At 44.3% G+C, this 20,617-nt stretch overlaps 1 protein-coding gene across 2 annotated transcripts in view; it reads right to left on the minus strand.

The window, feature by feature from the left end:
- Nucleotides 1–20,617, minus strand: part of CAMK4 (calcium/calmodulin dependent protein kinase IV) — a 97,718-nt gene that overhangs the window by 9,692 nt on the left and 67,409 nt on the right. For both annotated transcript variants that reach the window (XM_081930689.1, XM_081930688.1), the window contains one exon: nt 340–430. In XM_081930689.1, coding sequence (XP_081786815.1) covers nt 340–430 — 91 coding nt within the window. The remainder of the gene's footprint in view (nt 1–339; nt 431–20,617) is intronic.

Below are 20,617 nucleotides of genomic sequence, written 5' to 3' on the forward strand. Positions count from 1 at the left end.
AGGAGGAAAACAAGAAAAAAAATATTCTGAATCTCAGAAGCCAGAACAGCAAGAGGGATCGCTGCGCAATGAAAGCAGCAATCCCTCTTGCTGTTCTGGCTTCTGGGATAGCTGCGCAGCCTGCATTCCCTCCATAAGACGCACACACATTTCCCCTTACTTTTTAGGAGGGAAAAAGTGAGTCTTATAGAGCAAAAAATACGGTACTCCTCATGTAAGGTACAGGAGTGAAACTTTCTGGTGGGTGAATACATCCAATCCTAAATTCATGGAATGTAAAGTTGTTGCACTAGAACACCAACACGCAAACCAAAACTGGTACAGAAGAACAGTATTTACCTATTTTTAAAGATGCATCTGGAGCTGGTGTTGCATACAGTAGATTTTCTGGTTTCAAATCACGGTGAACAATTCCATTGGCATGTAGATACTTGGAAGGAATAAGTGGAAACGCACAATTTTAAACTTGCATTTGTGATGAGTATTTCTCCCATACCCTCCATAACACTGTGCATTTAGTTACAGATAGGTAGCCGTGTTGGTCTGCCATAGTCAAAACAAAAAAAATTCCTTCCAGTAGCACCTTAAAGACCAACTAAGTTAGTTCTTGGTATGAGCTTTCGTGTGTATCTGAAGAAGTGTGCATGCACACGAAAGCTCATACCAAGAACTAACTTAGTTGGTCTTTAAGGTGCTACTGGAAGGAATTTTTTTTGTTTTGACTGTGCATTTAGAGTACTACAATTCCAACAGCAAACGAACCAATTATTTGAAAAAGAAAATTCTATCTCAAGACATTTGAATGCAAATTGTAACCTCAAGAGGAAACGGAAAATAATCACTTTTTATACAGCAAAAATGTATCAGGTGTGTTGTTGTTTTTTTAAAGTTCTTTTAGAAATTACAATGGTAAATGGTAGCCATAGTTTTCTGTGTCTGCACAAGATGTAGCTACAGTAGCGGCCACAATTGTGGAAACTTTTTGGGAAAAGTGTATTTCCGAGGTTTGATGGCTCGTAACATCTGATTGGCTCTCTAAACACTCATGCTCATTGGCTACATTCAAGTGAAGGAAAGTTACTCCATATCAACCTAAGCAAGTTGTGCTTCCTTTTTCTGGTTATTTGGCTATAACTTTTGTTAGAATACAGATAATTGAACAAACTTTGTTGCTTTACATTCTTCATTAAATTATCTTTCCATTGATATATAATTTTATGGTATTACTCCCCCCAAAAGTGGTGTTATGAGCCATCAAACTTCAGAAATACACATTTCCCAAAAGGTTTCCACAATTTTGGCCACTGGTGTACATTTCTAGCCTTGGTAATGGACTAGATGAGAGCCAATGAACTGAAGCTCAATCCAGGTAAGACTGAAGCAGTGTTAGGAGGTAGTTCCCTATACCAGATGGATGGGAGGTGGCCTGCTCTTGATGGAGTTACACTCCCTCTGAAGGAGCAGGTACAGAGATTGTGGGTACTCCTGCCTCTATTGCTGTTGCTTTAGGCTCAAGTGGCCTTGGTGGCATGGATTGACTTCCATGAACTTCAGCTGGTGACCCAGCTGCACCCCTATCAGAACAGGGATGGTCTAACTTTTGCTATCTATGCTCTGGTAACCTCTAGGTTAGATTACTGCAACATGTTATATGTTGGGCTGTCTCTGAGGACAGTTCAGAAACTTTAGCTGATGCAGAATTCAGCGGTCAGGTTACTCACCGGAGCAAGAAGGTTTGATCAAAATAAAATGAAGAAATATCTAGCCTATTCCTGCATTCAGATCTCATGATAAATCATGATATATCACTATGGGAATGAGATGTAGTGAGTCTTGGGGCCATGTGCTTCACCCTTCTCCAGCGTGGGTGCAAGAAAGGCTTCAGAAAGTTTTGCTTCCATTTTTTAATTAACTGCAGCTCATCATTTTGTCGGTACCCAACAAACTGGGGTTAATTTTAACGTGGTTTGTTTGAAACTTCAAATAATGGTGTGTTTCAAATCTTGGATCGTTTCAAGAAATGATAAGTTAGGATTAACTGTAGTTCAGGGTTTCACAATAATGCTGAACCGTGATTAGTAAAAATAACAACCAGAAATGAAAAACTCCAATCTCCCCACCAAAAAAGGAGAGGCGTTGGTGGGGGCAGGGAAGTTTGAAACATGCAAACCTCAGACATGTTGCTGCTTGATCCTGTGGTTTATTGACATTTGAACAAGCATGATTGCTCTGTGCAAAAATACAATTAGATTTTCTCATTTCAGAAGCTCCTGATGATTTACAATCATTGTTTATTTAAGCTGCAGTCACAAACCCAATTACCTGTTAATAAATTCTAGCAATAACTTGGCTGTAATAACTATGTGTTTCATAGGGAGTTTTGATGTAATGGCTTCATGAACTGCAACCAAAATGAACACAGTAACATTATAAAAAAAATACAAGAAAGTAGATCAAAATATATTCTATTATAAAAAACCAAGATATATTTTAGCGTAATTATTTTATGACTACAAAGGTCAGGCTTGAGGAGATTTATTACATTGATCTTGCTTTCCAACCATTCCTCTGTCATCTGCTATATATTTTGGAAAGTGACTTGTCAATTTGTCCATCCTTCTGTTCTCTATGGTGTTTCTAAAAGAGCACATTCCCCAATATCAACGATCTCAGACCATTATGATCAGCAGGTGAAGCCTTGGTGGTGACTCATGACAACAACGCCTTTTCAGTGGCAGATACTGACTGTGGAATGCCTTTCTTTCTGATGTGTGTCTATCTTTCTCATTATTGATTTTTCAGGAAGACCTTCAAAAACGTTCCTGTTTACTTAGGCATTTGATGGCTGAAAGTCACTGTTCTTGGCAAAACTCAGATCGCCAGCTGAGAAAATGTTTTAACTGTTTTTAGAAGGAACTGTTTTTATGTTTTAAATTGTGGTGTGTTTTTTAGTGCCTTAATTTATGTTACTTATTATTGATGTGCCACCTTGGGCTTATTCAGGAGGACTGAATAAATAATTAAAATCAATCCCCCCCTTTTTTGAAAATTAAATGAATAAATAATAAGTAAATATTATTTGCACTGTTAACACTATAAATCACTGTCTTTACTCCATGACTCTAAAAACATTTAAGCATGGCAGATTTGTCTAATCTAGTATTCAATGTCTAATCTAGTATTCAATGAATGGTACCTTTCCATGGTAGTTAACTGCATTACATTTATAAAAAAAACTAGTTTATTCTGTAATATGAACTTTTAAAAATGTGTGCATACCATACATATGAATGATTGGAATAAAGCAAAATCTTCAGCTGGAAAAGAAATTAATTTACCAGACTTACATCAAGTCCTAAATATATTACTTGGAATTAAGTTGCACACATTTTCAACGTAGGTTACATTGAAGTAATACAATGCAAGTTAAGAATTGCTTCCATTATGAAAATGAGGTAAAAAAAAAACCAGAAGCTACAGGTTTAGTCTCTCTATAATAGATGTAACCTGCTTTGGAAGGGAAGGGGGAAGTGGAATCTAAAATGACACATGAATAAAATGATGTGTTTTCTGCTAGTGAATGCTAGGTGATTTCTGACTGCTTCTGAATGCAAGGGAATAATTCACATCACACCAAGTGTTAGCAAATTTGACAGCCTTATTAAAGTCCTCTGGTTTTTTTGGATGACTAATGCTACAAGGTTAGAATTTTAAGTAGTTGTGAACCTAGAATACTAACTATAAGAAGATGTTGACTTTTTTGGATGTGGATTTCTGCTGGACCTATGAACATGTCACATGACGTTGATCAAGATAATTTAATAAAACACCTATGCTTATTTATTCAAGGCAAGCGTATGCATGCATTGATGTTTCTCTCTGTTGAACCTCACAAAGCAGTTCACATTTAAAAGACTTAATAAGCATCAATAAAATGTATATAAAGGGGGGAAGCATGGTATTCAACTGAGCTTTAATCAAAGTACCATATTTTTCTGTGTATAAGGCACCCCCATGTATAAGACGCCTCCTATTTTGGGGGACTCCAAATTAAGAAAACACCCCTCAGCGCTACCCATGTATAAGACGAGCCCCAATTTTAAACCAAATTTTTTGGTTAAAAAACCTGTAGTCTTATACACGGAAAAATACGGTAAACCTTTTGAAAATAGCAGACCTAACTTAGGCTGTGTACACACTATACCTTTAAAGCACATTTGAAGCACATTGTTTCCCTCAAAAAAAATCTGGGTACTGTAGCTCAAACCTCACAGGATCACAACTCCCAGCAATGCTTAACAAACTACAATGCCCATTATTCTTGTGGGAGAGACAAAAGGAATGAAGGGGGTTATCTCCACCTGAAAAGAAGTGGGAAGGTGAAATATCTGCCTAAAAGAAGCAGTATGTCATTCTATTTCCACCCCATTTTTAACATAGCTTCTGTTAATACTGTTTCTTGCTTCTTCTGACCTTTCACTTAATCTCTGCATTTGGATGTGAGGGTGGTCTGACTGTGACATCTGTCACCCCATTTTTTTAGGGGGGGTTATTAAAGATTTTGTTGACTTACAAAAGTGTGCAATATCTCTCGTGGTTTTTTTCCCATGTAACATTTTTACAAATCAGTTTCATTTGTTGAGACATTGGGAAGAAAAGGGGGAAAGAGGTGGAGGCCAACCCCAATCTGTCACCCCATTGATTGCCAGGGTTGATTCAACTGATCTGGCCGGCTAGGTGGGTGTCCCCTCCCTCTCTCACCGGTTCATGTGCGTCCCTCCCGAAGCTGCGTGCTTGGTGGAAGAGGACGACCATCCCAGATAGAAGGAGTGTACAGTGGTACCTCGGGTTAAGTACTTAATTCGTTCCGGAGGTCTGTACTTAACCTGAAACTGTTCTTAACCTGAAGCACCACTTTAGCTAATGGGGCCTCCTGCTGCTGCCGCACCGCCGGAGCCTGATTTCTGTTCTCTTCCTGAAGCAAAGTTCTTAACCTGAAGCACTATTTCTAGGTTAGCGGAGTCTGTAACCTGAAGCGTATGTAACCTGAAGCATATGTAACCTGAGGCGTATGTAACCCGAGGTACCACTGTACCGTTCTTCGACCAAGTCTCTACATTTACTTGAGTTAGCCCTGCCCCTAATTTCCACCCTGTCTTGCTTTTCCTGTTGTCTGATCTTTTCTCTCTTTTGCTTTCATTTTAACCTACAACATAACACTCTTCTTGACTCTGCCCCTTACCCCTCCACTAAAGCCCACTGCTCCCACCATTCATCTCTTTTATCTATAATCTCTATCTTCTGTCACTAAGGTGCATCTGAGTTTCCATTGGGCAAATGAACTTTCTTCACGAAACATGACTGATGTACCCAAAGGAAATTAACGACTTGCTGAGCACTTCGCCACACAAAGCTTTTACTTCTCGCTACTGCAAAGAGCCACTTTTATAGATCTGTAGAGAGTCCTCCTCTCTGCTTTTGACAGTTGCATCTTCTCTGATTTCTTGATGCATCATGATGGTTGAACTGCAAATGCTTCTTAAGAATGAAAAGTATCATATTTCAATTTCTTGCAGTTTTTCCAGAGGTACTGTCAGGGCAGAATGCTTGGGACTTAATGGCCCTTTAATTCCCTTGTCACTAGCTTAATGTAATCAACTAGGCAAGCAAACATCCCATTTTCCACTTGCAAATCACTGCAATACTAATCTGGCAGGGTTGATGGAAATCTCAGTTTTGCCTCACTTCTCTCATGTTAGCGAAAGATTTCTTAGAAGGCACAATTTTTTTAAAAAAAAATCTTTATCAATTCACCAATGTCATTATGCAGCTTTCAAACACTCCATTTTATAGTGCAGTGAGTGAATTAAATTAGAGGATCCAAAATAAGGATGAAGAAGGCAGACATTATAAAGTATGGCGAAACTGCTGCATTCAGACTTTGTTTCCAGGGCAGTCAGAATGGCTGTCTTCATTCTAATATAGCATTGGTTATTTGATTTCATGATAGGATTCCATTCATCAAACCATACTTTTGAATTACAGATATATTCCCCTAAGGTGGGAGGCAGATTTGAAATATAAATTAGGACAGCATTATTTAATCACTGTAATCACAATTAGAGTGCAGGTTACCTAGAAGCAGAAGCTAGCCTTTGGGAAGTTAACGGGGCTAAGGTTAAAATGATATTTTAATTCTGAGATGCCTATTTTCAAGGAAGAATCTTGCAAGAATATTTGAAAAGCAGCAGGTTGTGGACTGCTAATTGTGGGAAATGAATCCACTAATAAATTATGTAAGGAGCACACCTTGTATCCATGGGGAATATGCCTCTGGATGAAAACACGGCTGTTAAAAGTAGCCCTCGTTTTTCAAAACAGAACCTACTATGACTGCGTCATTTCAAAAACAGCAGCTAGAAATCTAATTACTCTGTACTGTTAGACACACAACACACACACACTTGTCCTGCTGAGCAGCACAGCATGGCAGTTTGCTGAAAACCAAGGATTGTATTCAAGTAAGTTTTACTTAGAGTAGACCCATTGAGATTAGTAAACACAGCAAAGTTAGGTCCATAATTTCAGTGGGTAAAACTTACTTGAATACCACCCTAAATGAAGGGAGAATATGCAGTATATTCTTATGGATTTGTGGGTGCTAGATATTTGTAAATTCCTGCAAGCAGTAAGTGATAGAATTTAATCAAGGTTCAGTGTGTTAAAACTCTGGGTGTCAGACCTGTGTGTATTAGGCTGTGTGCTGGACATGTCTAATCCTATAATTAAGCCAAGTGTTAAAAGCTAATTAAGCTAGGCTAAGCTTCTTGTGTTGAAGTGATAGCCTAGGGATGGGCTATTAACAACAAATGATCAAGGGACTCTGTCTGAGACGCAAATGGATGGGCCTCCTCTCTCCCAACAAATAAAGCCAAAGCTTAGAGAGGTTAGAAGGAGGTGTTATGTGACTGGGTGACACAAAGCAGCAAGCAGAGCACAATGTGGGATCTTTGTTGGATCCTAGGCTACACCTATGGAGGAAGCAAGACGCTCTTGGAGTGCTAATGCTATGAACCCCTCCATCGTAGGTTCAGGCAGTATATATGTGTACATAAGCCATATATCATAAAGACACCACTGTCTCCGCTATGCCTCATTTCCAAAAGGAAACAGGGACCCTGGGCAAGTGTGCCTGGAGCTCCTGCAATCTCATATCACAGTGGCAACAATATATTGAGAGAGGTGCATGCAACATGGATAAAATATAACACACATACATCCCAATGGAGTTTTACAATAAATGTCTAGTTGTCAAAGTCAAGTATTGGGCTTCAGTTACATTTTTTAACAGTTTGTTTAGAGCTGTCATACATCCGGATTTTCCCAGATAACTGGGATTTCAAAGGCAGAATTGATATCCATGGGGAATTTCTGAAAGGCAGCGCTTCGTCCTGGATCTCAGGCAAGTTGAGCGAGAAATTGTGGGTTGATTGGCATTTTTGTAAAAACAACAACAGCAACAACACTTTGGTTTGTCTATAAAAAAAAATCTGAAAAACTTGGGGGTTTTCCTTTAAAAAACTCAAAAGTTTTGGTGGTTTCCTTAAAAAAAAAAGTTCAACAGGACATTAGTGCAAGCTCCTGGTTTTTACTTTTTGAAATATGGCAACCCTAAGTTTGTTTATTTAACATATTTGATGAGCTACTGTAGGTCTTGTCTTATGAAACTGCAAGAGGTAGTTGAATCAATGGTAGGAATAAAGAGCTGGATTCAAGGAACATCAAAATAAGCACATAACCAGTCAGGGAGCCAAAGCATCATCAGGGTATGGCTTTTAACATAAGCTGCTTATTTATATTTTGGAATTTGTAATCTAGACCACTGCAACTTTCTCCTAGGGGGTTTTACAGTGTATCTGCTGTATCTCTGCTCTGCTGTTGAATCAGAACATTACGGCTACAGTCAGCTGTCCTCTTCACCCCTGTTTACAAATTTCACCTCTATATATTCCAACGCTTGTGATACAAGTCACTTTCTCATGGCAAAATATCCAGGCCTGGACATGTAAAATTAGTGTTAGTGCTGTCTTACATGGACTGCTGCACAGTTGCACTCCTCATTTGTCATTCATTTCATGCACAGAAGCAAGTGAGAGGATGAGTTTCGCTGGGAATTTAAAATGATCGTAGGCAAATAGCCCTGAAACCTAATCTGACAGGACTGGGTTGTCCAAACAGCTTTCATTCTGCTTCTTCCTCTGCAGGAGTCAAGAATCCTTTAATATTAGTGTCCCACTTGTAAACAATGAAAGCTTCGTACATTTTGGTCTGTATGTTAGCAATAGCTGTGAGAAGAGGTGAAGGTAGTTTGACAGACCCTCCATTGCCCTGGATGTATTTTCTACTCTAAAAACAAAGTTTCCTTATTTCAGATCAGATTATTTCCTTCCCTAGCCTGGGATGAGGAATCCTTTCGGCTCCACAAACAAGATTCTTATCAGGACCAGCCTTGTGGCCACGTTTGGCAGGTGCGCTGGGTGCAGATCTGGGAGGGCAGGCACAAAAATCATGCCTTTCCACTCTGATTTGGAGTGGCTAGGAACTTGCCCACCAGTGTGTGCACTCCCTTTTAGACTTTCAAGTCCATGGTATCTCCCAGTATAGCTCCTTGCCAAGGGTGTAAGGGATGGAGGAGAGGGTCAATACAACTCCTTCTCAGGGGCGCAAGGGAGCCTAGGTACACCTCTACACATGCACAAAAATACATTGATGCATTTTCCTCTACCCTGTTGCATTCGTATTTTTGCAGATTAATATACTAAGCTGGAGAGCAATGGAGTTTGTTATACAAAGCAATAAGGCACCAATATTTCTCTGAAATTGCCAGTGGTTTCTTGCTCTTTATGAGAATGGCAGGCTTTAATTTAGCTTGTACACAATGGCTCCAAATTACCAAAAGTACTAGTACAAAAGAAAATGGCCGAAAGAAAGGAAAGAGTAATTTAAAATATATAACCATTAATAAAACATTGTATCTGAGTTGAATAACTCATAAATATAAAGCAGCTTTTTTGGAATACCAAGTCAAGTGCACTGAACTCAAAGGGTTTCAGAACTGCAGTCTTTGCTTTCACAGATGAAAGGCTTCCTGAGGATATGACAGTATCTGCAGTGTTACAAAGGATGTTCATTTAAAATCGATTTGATGCTGGCTCATATCTAAAGGCAGACCACAACAGAGCTGGCACAATGCTGTCTGCAGCAGGATGTAGAGTCAACAGAACTTGAGATTTAACCTTGCATGTCTATAGTTAGAGCACAAAGTCCTAGCTTATTTGAGAATGCTGGTGAAATCAGCATTACTGATTTTTCAGCTGCATAAAGGTACCCTTTTTGGTATATTTGTATGTTGGCAAGGTTAGTTTTCCTTACTGTGTAGGTGTGCTTCATTTTCAAGTGGACCCACAGAAAATACCTGTATAATTTCCTCAAAACAGAAATGGTTCTAACGCTGTTAACAATTCCACATGTTTTGTGTATTTTAGTGCCTATCAACTTTTGTCAAATTCAGCCAGGAAATTCTCACTGGGCAGAGCAGCAATGGCATTACTACTAGCTGTTCCCGCTGACTAGAGCTCAAGTAATCCCTGGGCACCACAGAGAGCTCCATAAGCTGAAACATCAAGGATGACAACTAAAGTGCAGGTAGAGAAATAATTGGGCAAAAATAACTAAGCAGGTCTAGATTCCGCTTTTGAGCATACTGAGCAGTCATGGTGGTACGATCAATGAAATGATTATGGTTCTTCACTGTTGCATCAATGAAATGTTGGTCATTGGAGCTTTTCTGGGTAATTCTGAGTCTTAGGATATCTGGGGACAATGGAACTAGTACATAGCCATCATGGTCAATGGCTACTAATGCTGGCTGTGTACTGCCTCTGAATACTACGGGCGAGTCCTTTAAAAGAGGCCCTGTGGTTACAGAGTACACATGTTCCACGGGGCCTCTTTTAAAAGACTCACCCTGTATTTGCTGGGGATTGCAGCTGGGAGAGTACTATTGCACCCACGTCCTGCATCTGGTTGTCCACTGTGAGAAGAGAATGCTGGACTACATGGGTTTTTTGTCCAGCAGGGCTCTTCTTAGGTTCTTATGGACTACTCAGCTGAGTGATTACTCAGTGATCTGTTGTAACATGTTAACTAAACACTTTGTGAATAAAATTTATTGCATCCTGCTTTGAACAGCCTGCTGGTTGCAGAGCAGTTTAGTGAAGTGTCATGGGCCTTGTATTAGCACAATTGCTTCGATATGTTTTGTTTGCTATGGACACATTCCAGAAGGTATTAGGTTGATGACCTACACACTCTAAAACTTTGTCCATCATGCCTAATTATAGCTTGCCAGAAGAGAATGGCCAGCTCTGGTAATAGGCCTCTCTGTGAAGACCCTTGGCTTCTCAGTTCTTCCCAACTTCCTAATTCTCCAGCGTCTTTTGTAGCACCCAGTTCCTCCAACCTTAGGTCTTGAGTTCTGCTCTTCCTCTGTGCCAAACTGATCTTCCAGTTTCCTTAAACACAGTTGCAAAGTTTGCAACTGACCTTTGTTTTACAGATGGGAAAAATAAATGGATATTTGGAAGTTGCAATGAAATAAAGTTTCATATTCGACAGTAAGTTGGTTGTCATTCAACTGTATTTCATGTCTGACAGCGTTTGATAGACAACATGCAATGATAATTAGTAGTTGACGGCTTCATGAGATTTCGCATGTTTTGATTTTGACAGGTTTCAGTCAGGAAAATCTGTTAAGGCTAAAAGCATTTTGATTCAAATTGCTGAGGTAAGTGTTTCACATTCAAAAATGAATCTGGATTCTCCATTCAAAATCTGGATAGATATATTGGAAGGTTCATTTTTTAAATCCTAAAATTAATTTTAATGTTTGGTTCGGACCTAATTTTAACAGTTGATATATTTGAGGAGCTGCCTTTATTTGAGCTGGACTTAGGGTCTACAATCCAGTACTGTTTTCCCTAACTGGCAGTATCCTTTAAAGGGGTGAGCTACTTCAGCTGGAGAAACTAGTCATGAACCTGAGACCTTATACATGTGCACTACCACAAAAAATTGCCTCCTCCCTGTTCTAGTGTATAGTTAGCACAAAAAACTATTTGTCTATTTCATTATTATTATTATTATTAAAGCAAGCTAAGATGTGTGTGTTTAAAGTATTCATACGATATAGGTGACCCAACTCTATGATTCTATTACAGTTCAGGAAAAACCAAATTAAGACTACATACTTTGCAATGTTTATGTGCTAATCGTCCATACTAATATTTATGTCCATACTTCGTCATAGAATAAAAGCAAAGGCAAAACAAATCAAAATTGACTCCTGACAATAAATTAATGACCAGAGCACTCAATATTTCATGAAACAAACACTGCCAAAAGTTCAATTTCTGAATGGACACTGAATAATTGCCCAATTTTTCTCATGAATTTAAAACCACTGGAAGAAGGCAGAGTTCTAGGAACCCTACTTCGGTTCCCCAAGTTGATGAATGTGAGTTCTCCTTTTATAGTTTACTTCATTTATCAGTTTTTGAAAGGGGTTCTTAATAGACACAAACAACAGAAAAATAAAAGCCCTTCTATTTAAACTTCGTCCTAAAGGTAAACTTTTGAGTAATGTTTTTACGGAGGATGACGTGTACTGTTTTCCTATACATTTGCTAAAGGACATGAAATAATCATCCAGATCCTTTAAAAAAGTGGTTAGAAGAAGAAAGCGTGGTTTGTTTAACATAGGTAGGCTTTGTTTATTTCCACATAAAAGCGCAATGCACATAACACAGCATTGTGACTGGGCCTTATTTTACCCTAGAACTTCTAATTATATGAATTGTTATATGAATCCCAGGCTCAATCATCATCCTGGATCATATCTACTGTAGAAAATTATGTCCCACAAATCATTTTAACTAGGGTTTAGGTAGGGTGACATGCTAATCCATTCCTGCCAGCTGTGTGATACATCTAGAAAAGCTCACTGTGTGGAATTACCTGCCAAGGAGACTCCTGGATATTCTATAACCTGGATGTTCAACTTGGGAGTCAGGTGCACTGGCAGAACATGGAAATGAGAATAACTCTTACCGACATAAAAGACATGCACATAAGCATGATGAGCTACAGGGAACTGGGGCATGCAGCCAAAGCAGAATTGAACTTCACCTACTGCCCGTCAGCTGTCACCCACCCATTGGAAGAATGTCAGCTGATTGACAGTGGGCGTGGGAGTTTTTTTGGGGGGGGGTGCCCTCAAGAACTAAACTGAGACTCCTGGTGAGCAAGGACTGGCCCGTGGGATGTTGGTTCCCAATCGCCTAAGCCCCAGTGAGGGCTCTGGGGTCCAAGAACCCTAAGTCAGATCTTTCAGAGCCTGCACTCCTGATGAACCAATCACCTCCACATGGACACATATACCCAGGCTGATCTACCAACGTATGTAGTAACACATCTTGAGGGAACTTCTAGGCTCCAAGCCATGTCTGCCCTGGTAGAACAAAAACCTTAAATCCTCTCTTTGTTGGAGCCACTTGCTCACTTATAGCACTCCCAGGGGCTGCAACTACCAGCATGCCTTGTTCCACAATACTGCATTGGTTCCTTGGTTTAAGGTCAGACAAAAACACCCAGCAAACTTCATGTTGAGTGAGAATTTGAACTTCTGCCTCAGTCTTAGTCTTGCATCCTAGCTTTTCCTTGTACTGTGACATTTATTCTAACAAAATACAAATTAACCTTTCGCTAACTTTTTCTTACATGGCTACAAACACGAAGTAAAGGAAGTCAGTCAGAAGCCGTCAAGTATCAGTTCAGTAGTCCTGTGTGAGTCATCGTATTTAAACTAGCATATCATGAACAGGATTCTAATGAACTTCATTGAAAGAGCAACAGAAGATCAATTAGTTCTGAAATTCCTCAGTTCTTACAGAATGGAACAGAATATTCTGGCACTTCATGACCTGACATTTGTAGTATAAACAGCCATATAACCAAGGCAATGGAATTAAAATGAGACACAATGCCTCACTTTTTTTCTCTTTAGTTAAATGAAACATAATCTCTGGTGAATTCCCCCACACTCCACACACACACACACATTTTGGGGCAATTTATTTCAAAGTCTTCCTGTAACAGCCTCTTATCCCTCTGGACATTTTTAATTTCATGTGTTTCCAAGTTAATGTTTTTAAAATAGAATTGTACATACTGAGGCACATGGATAATAAGACTTGAATTCACTGCACAATAAAGGCAAAGGGAGTAGTGGTGGAATATTCCTGAGGTGCAAACCACTGTGGTGATTAAAATAGTTTCTTTAACTTGCAAGGATTTAGCATCCTGCATGCAGCCAATGTATGTGCAGAGATGATGCTGACATGACAATGAATGGGGAAGCATGTCATGACCCTTTATACAGAAACAGACTTGGAAAAACTCTTATAGATGAGGAGAAGCTTGAAGAAGCCATGCTGGTGGGAGTGAACACACAGAAGGAACTCATGACAAACTCTTCTTGTTACTGGATAGCACTCCTTGCTTATTCCTCCACCAAAGAGGAGAAATAATAATAATATATTTATACCCTGCCCATCTGGCTGGGTTTCCCCAGCCACTCTGGGTGGCTTCCAACAAAAGATTAAAAATAAATTAAAACATCAGTCATTAAAAACTTCCCTAAACAGGGCTGCCTTCAGATGTCTTCTAAAAGTCAGATAGTTGTTTATTCCTTTGACATCTGATGGGAGGGCATTCCACAGGGCGGGCGCCACCACCGAGAAGGCCCTCTGCCTGATCCCCTGTAGTTTCGCTTCTCGCAGTGAGGGAACCACCAGCAGGCCCTCGGTGCTGGACCTCAATGTCTGGGCAGAACGAAGTGGGTGGAGATGCTCCTTCAGGTATCAATAAATGACATCTCACCCCCTATTTATGAATTCCCAGGTGTTTCTTCTAGCGTCCTCAGGTGCATCCTCTACAGCCCCCATCCTATCTTCAATCCCAAGGCCAGCTCTTCACATCTCTTGCCACTACAGTGTGTGGTCTGGGCTGATGTTGCTTTGATGGAGAGGTGGCCATTTAAAGAGAGCCTAGCTTGAGCCATAGCTCCCTTTAGCAGTATTTCAGAGCACAGTAGCCCCCAATAATCTCTGAGCTGGAGAAACAATTAAAGCTCTTTTCAGATTTAGTCCTGCACTTTGCTCTCCTGTCCTCTGCCGAAGAACATCATGCCTCACCTATAATTCTGACCACTGAACTGGTGTTTACTCAGATCCTGCTTTCTACTGCAGACACCTCAATGTGACTACTTCCTAGGTGAGATTAAACTGAAGGTACTCTCCACTGCAGCAGCAGCTCCTCCGTGGGCACTTTAAAATGTCACGCTTTTGTTGAAAGTTGTAGTTTACAGCCACAGAAGAAATCTGGTTGTTTCCTGCATCTTTCCTTTGTGTTTGATTATGTGACTCATTCAACTGGGTGGCAGCAGCCTTCATCCACTTTCTGACTGAGTTTAAGATTTGTACACACACCAATCTACTTTACAGATATCTGAGAAGGCCAACACTGTTTGAAAGATCCCTCCAACTCCAAGCTGAAATCGGTATGGGGATGAAGCAGAGCCTTCCTAGTTATTGCCCCAATCATTTAGAAGATAACATACAACCTGATACTTATATTACTAGGCAATATGATAGATGCTGTCAGGGTTTCTGGGAGAGAGGAGGAGATGACAGAGGAGACGGAGAGCGAGTGGGAGGAGGGGCAGAAGGATGAGGAAGAAGATGACGGAATTCTGAGGGAATCCACGAGTCTGAGCAGCGAGTCAGAGGATTCTCAAAAGGGGGTTACCTTAATCAAGCAAAAGGGAGGAGAAGGGAGAAGCGGAGAGGAGCCCAGTGGAAGACAGACGCAGCAAGAGGCGTCTCAGCCGGAACGGAGTAAAGGGGGTGGAGTCGTCAGCCTCTCGGAGGGAGCAGGATTAGGAGAGAACAGAGAAAGGGGGTTGGAGCAAGGTGTTCAGCCGGAAAGGGTGGAGAGCAGAACAAGGGGTGGTGTAGCGGTCGAAAGAAAGGTCAGCAGCAACGTACGCGCGCCAAGTTCAAACGTAGAGGCGCGCGGAAGTGGAGAGAGCTCAGGGGAGGAGCCCGGCCCTAAAGCCAGAAGGAGGGGGGAAGAGGCGGCAGAGGATTCAGCCTCAGGCGAGTCACGGAGAGAGGGAACCCAGGGGGGCAGGAAGACCCTGCGGAAAAGAAAGGAGAGGAAGAGGTGGTCTAGAGCCAGGCTATTAAGTTGGTGTGGAAGAGGGGAGGAGTCAGAGGGGACTTCAGCGGTCTAACGTGACAGACGTACGGCCACGATGCTGAACTGTACGAGAAGCAGAAATCTTCAATAAACTTTTCCTGTAAATAAACTGCAACGGAGTGAGGTCTCTTGTGAGCTGGGACCCGTCCTGGGTGGCCGTGACAGTAAGTCCCCTCACAGAAAGCAAAAATTTTTTTTTGCGAAGCTCACGAACGGGAGCAGCCATGAGCGCTGAGGAGCAGCTGGTTGCACTGCGGAATCAGGTTACCGCTCTCACATCGGCAGTCATTGCTTCGCAGAAGAAGAATGACGACTTGGAGAAGACGTGCCAGGATTTGCAGGCAAGGTGGGAACACGCGGACAGGGCGGGGGCCCCAGGTTCCAGAGCGGAGGGCATTGCGCTTGGACGGAGGGGGGGTGCCCTGGTTCCGCATTTTAATGGCAACTTGCAAGACTATCCCAATTTCAGAGCGGACGTCGTATATGCACTGCATTTACTCCGTCACGATTTTAAAGATGAGGAGGAGAAAGTGGGGTTCATTGTTTCGCACCTGCATGGGGAGGCCAGGGCTTGGCTACGCAATCTGTGGCGCGAAGATGGACCGGCCCGTCGCAATTCAACTGCGTTCATCAAAGCGATGGATTCTTGTTTTCAATCCTCTGTGGATGTGGACATTGCGCGCCGTCAAATGCACGGGCTGAGGCAGGGGAAAGCGACTGTGCGCCAATACCACTCTAAATTTTTTGCATTGCTCACCGCCTTAGATTGGCCAAAGGACAGTAAGCCGGTCAGAGATCTTTTTTGGGAGGGATTGAGCCCCCCCATCAAGGATGAGATCGCTAGGGGGGACAGACCCCAGACCCTAGAAGACGTGGTGCAACGGGCTTTAGCTATTGGAATTCGACATGAGGGACGTCCGTGGCACGAGGAGGACGGGCCCCAAGCGCGTGCGCAAGCGAGGACTCTCCCTTTTGTGCACAGGGATTTCAGCCGTGCGCACCCCTCGCCAATGGGGAAGGACAGCGAGGAGCCAATGGAGATTGGTGGTGCTAGGGCTCAGAAGCCATCCCAGAGCCCTGTCCCTGGTGCAGCCAAAGCGAAGCCTCCTAGAGGAACCAGGAAGTGTTACATCTGTGACAGTGCGCACCATATGGCGAAAGAGTGCCCCCAGAGGCTCCAGAAGCACACTGCAGCACTGGCAACTGTAACAGCAGAGGTGCAACCAGGGGAGCAGTTTCAGGGAAACGACAGTGCCTGGCTGGAAGCAGAGCTACTGGGGCTCAGCCAGGCGGATCTGTAGACAAGCCCCCAGCATCACTGCAGAGCGTGGACCCTTTGCCTCCCAGACCGGCAGTTCTGCTCACAGCAACACTCCAGTTGCCTGATGGGAGACTCCTCGAGGTTCCAATAACGATCGATTCGGGAAGCAACGCCGACTTCGTGGGACTGCAGTTCGTTAAGCAGCACAACATGGCGCTCCTGCCTGCAACGACGCCTCTAAACGTGGTCACGGTAGACGGCAGGAAGTTGCTGGGGGGGCAAGTGGTGCAGCAAACCCCTCCCATGATGATGCAGATTGGCAACCATCGAGAACTTATTAGTTTCAATGTCACCCACTTATCGGACACACCCGTCGTGTTAGGCATGAGTTGGCTGGAGAGGCACAGTCCCGCGGTTGCGTGGTACCAGCGGCAGATCACCTTTTGTTCATCGTATTGTGCTCAGCATTGCTTTCAGACCGATCAGGGAGGAGAAGCCGAGCAGCAGTTGCATCTGGGTATGGTGCAAACAGTGCCTCACAAGTACCAGAACTTCTTGGAGGTTTTCTGTGAGAAGGAAGCTGACAAGTTGCCGCCTCACAGACCTTACGACTGCGCGATTGATTTAGTGCCAGGGGCGCAACTGCCTGCTGCCAAGCTGTACTCCATGTCGGAAGACGAGATGCAAGAGCTTCGGGAGTTCATAGACCATAACCTCAAGCGAGGTTTCATCCAGGAATCTAAAGCAGCGGGTGGCAGCCCTGTGTTCTTTGTGAAGAAGAAAAACACGCCCCAAAAAAGGCTTATAGTGGATTACAGGTTCATAAACAGCTTGACTAAGCCCAAAGCTTTCCCCATGCCCAAGATTGACGACCTTTTAGCGACCGTCAGGAGGGGCAAGATTTTCACCAAGCTGGACCTACGTGGAGCTTACAATCTCATCCGCATCCGGAAAGGAGATGAGTGGAAGACCGCCATGTTCACCCCTCTGGGCACATACGAATACAGAGTCATGCCTTTCGGTCTCCAAAATGGCAGCCACGTTTTTCAAGCATTTATGCACCACGTGCTAGCAGGTCTCCTCTACAAAAAGTGTGTCTGCTTTCTCGACGATATCCTGATTTTCTCGGAATCGCCGGAGGATCACGATAAGGACGTGAGGGAGGTCCTGCAGAGGCTGAAGGACCACAGGCTGTACGCCAAGTTGGAAAAATGCCAGTTTGATGTCAGAGAGGTTGATTTCCTTGGCTACAAGTTGTCCGACGAGGGACTGGCCATGGACAGGGCTAAGGTTCAAGCGCTGTTGGACTGGAAAAGCCCTCGAAATCGGAAAGAGGTCCAGAGGTTCATCGGCTTTGCCAATTTTTACCGCAAGTTTATTAAAGGTTTTGCGAACGCGACGGCGGCTATCACTGACACCCTCAGTTCCAAGAAGAAGAAGTTCGTCTGGACCGAACAAGCGGAGCGGTCCTTCCGGACGCTTAAAGGTCTTTTCGCCTCCGAAGAGCAGCTGCTCCACGTGAATCCCGGCAGACCCATGCGGGTAGAGACCGATGCGTCAGACAGAGCGGTTGGGGCCGTTCTTTTGCAAGAGGATTCACAAGGCAACTGGAGACCGGGTGCGTTCTACTCCCGGAAGCTCAGCAAGACGGAGCGCAATTATACCATATGGGACAGGGAGTTGTTGGCCATTCATGCAGCTTTCAAAGCGTGGCGACACTTCTTAATAGGAGCCAAGCACACGGTGCAAGTCCGCACGGATCACAAGAACTTAGAGTATTGGCGGACGGCTAAGTTACAGACCCAGCGACACATGCGCTGGGCGGAGTTCTTTGCGGATTTCGACTTCAAAATAGAATACATCCCAGGAGACTCCAATGTTATTGCAGACGCGCTGTCCCGAAAGCCGCAATACTTGGAGGAAGCAGCTCCAATCGCAGCAAAGCACATTTTCGCACCGCAGGCGTGGACGTGCGCTACCATCGCAGTCGACCTGGACGCGGTGCGACGCGCGTTGCAAAGGGATCAGTTTGCACAGTCCAAGATGGAGGAGCTACGCGGAGGGTCGCGAGACAACGATGAATTCCAATTGCAAGATGGACTTTTGACTCGTAAGGGTGCCCTTTACGTGCCCACCGACGATCTTCGAGCCAAGGTTCTGCAACAATTGCATGACGCCCCTAGTGCAGGCCATTTCGGCAAAGAGAAGACGATGGAGTTGGTGGCTAGAGACTTTTGGTGGCCCCAGATGAGAGGAGAGGTGGCGGACTACGTCGCCAGGTGTGATATCTGCCAGAGGTCCAAACCAGTGCACCAGAAGCAGGCGGGATTGCTAGAACCGCTGGAGACACCGCAGCAACCGTGGGAGAGGGTAGCGTTGGACTTTGTTACGGACCTGCCCAGCTCCAGAGGTAAGACGGCGGTGTTAGTGGTGGTGGACTTGTTCACCAAGATGGCGCATTTCATCCCTTGTGCCAAGGTGGCGACGGCAGAACAGACCGCAAAGCTCTTCATCGATCACGTCTTCAGAGTGCATGGACTTCCACAGTCCGTCTTGTCCGACAGGGGGCGCCAGTTTGTTTCCACTTTCTGGCGAAAGCTTCTGGGCATCTTGCACGTCAAAATCAACCTGACATCGGCGAGACATCCACAAACCAACGGTCAAGCGGAGAGGGTCAACGCGATCATGCAGCAGTACCTGCGGTGCTACGCCAACCAGCGACCTGCGGCGTGGGTGGACTATCTACCGATGGCTGAATTCGCCTACAACAACACGAAACACGCATCCACCGGGGTGACGCCTTTCTTTGCGAACAATGGCCGTCATCCCAGAACCTTCCCGAGATTTGCGGCACCAGGAGGGGGGGGGCCTCAAGATGCCGACCAGTTTGCAGCGGAGTTGCAAGAGGTGCACGAGGAGCTGCGGAGACATTTGGAGCTGGCAAAACAGGCGTATAAGGTGCAGGCCGATAAGCACAGGAGGGCGGGAGAGGACATCCAGATTGGGGACTGGGTGTGGTTAGCAGCCCACGCGATGCCGGCCAGGTCATTGGCCAAGAAGAAGTTAGGACACAGGCAGCTAGGGCCATATCAAGTTGAGGCTAAGATCAATCCGGTGGCTTTTCGCCTAGCCCTTCCGGAGGGTTCCAGGGTGCACCCGGTCTTTCATAGGTCGGTGCTCACTCCCTACAAAACCCCACACAGGTTTCAAGAGTCAGGAGCACTCCCAGAGCCACGTAGAAGGGCGCCTGAGGGGGGGGAATCGCCAAGACCAGAACCTCTTAACGAGGTCACAGAGATACTGGACTCGAGATGGGGGGAGGAGGGAGTTGAATATTTTCTAGCCAGGGAAGGCACTCCGGCCTCTGCCAATAGCTGGGTGCCGGGTTACGCGTTGGACGAACCCCTGTTGAAGGAGGAGTTCCATGCACTTTTTCCGCACAAGCCCATGCCCGAGGAGTATTTTGATGATTGGCTTTTCACGCCCACTTTGTCAGACAGCACGTTCGAGGGTTTCTCCTCACCCGAGGGCCATACGCCCGAAACAAGCCCGACCAGGGATCCGAGATTGGGGGGGGAGGAGACAGGCCCTTGTTGGTGGGTGGATCAGCCAAGGGAGGCATGGAGTCAGAGATGGATGGTAGGTCCTTGGCAGGCAGCGCCAGGAGAAGCAGTGATGGAGGAAGAGACTGTGAGGTCTGTGGGTGGGGAACCCGAGTTCGAACACACATATACGGAGATGACAGAGGAGAACGTTGAAGTGGACAACTTGTATCCTGAACCGACCCCGGAAGAACCACGTTTTCCTCAACCTGCACCCGGCGAGCGGGAGGGGGGAAGGGGGGGCTTCGAGGGGGGGATGGATGTCAGGGTTTCTGGGAGAGAGGAGGAGATGACAGAGGAGACGGAGAGCGAGTGGGAGGAGGGGCAGAAGGATGAGGAAGAAGATGACGGAATTCTGAGGGAATCCACGAGTCTG

The sequence above is a fragment of the Podarcis melisellensis genome, assembly GCF_964234715.1.
Source record: "Podarcis melisellensis genome assembly, chromosome: 11".
NCBI classification, from domain to species: domain Eukaryota; kingdom Metazoa; phylum Chordata; class Lepidosauria; order Squamata; family Lacertidae; genus Podarcis; species Podarcis melisellensis.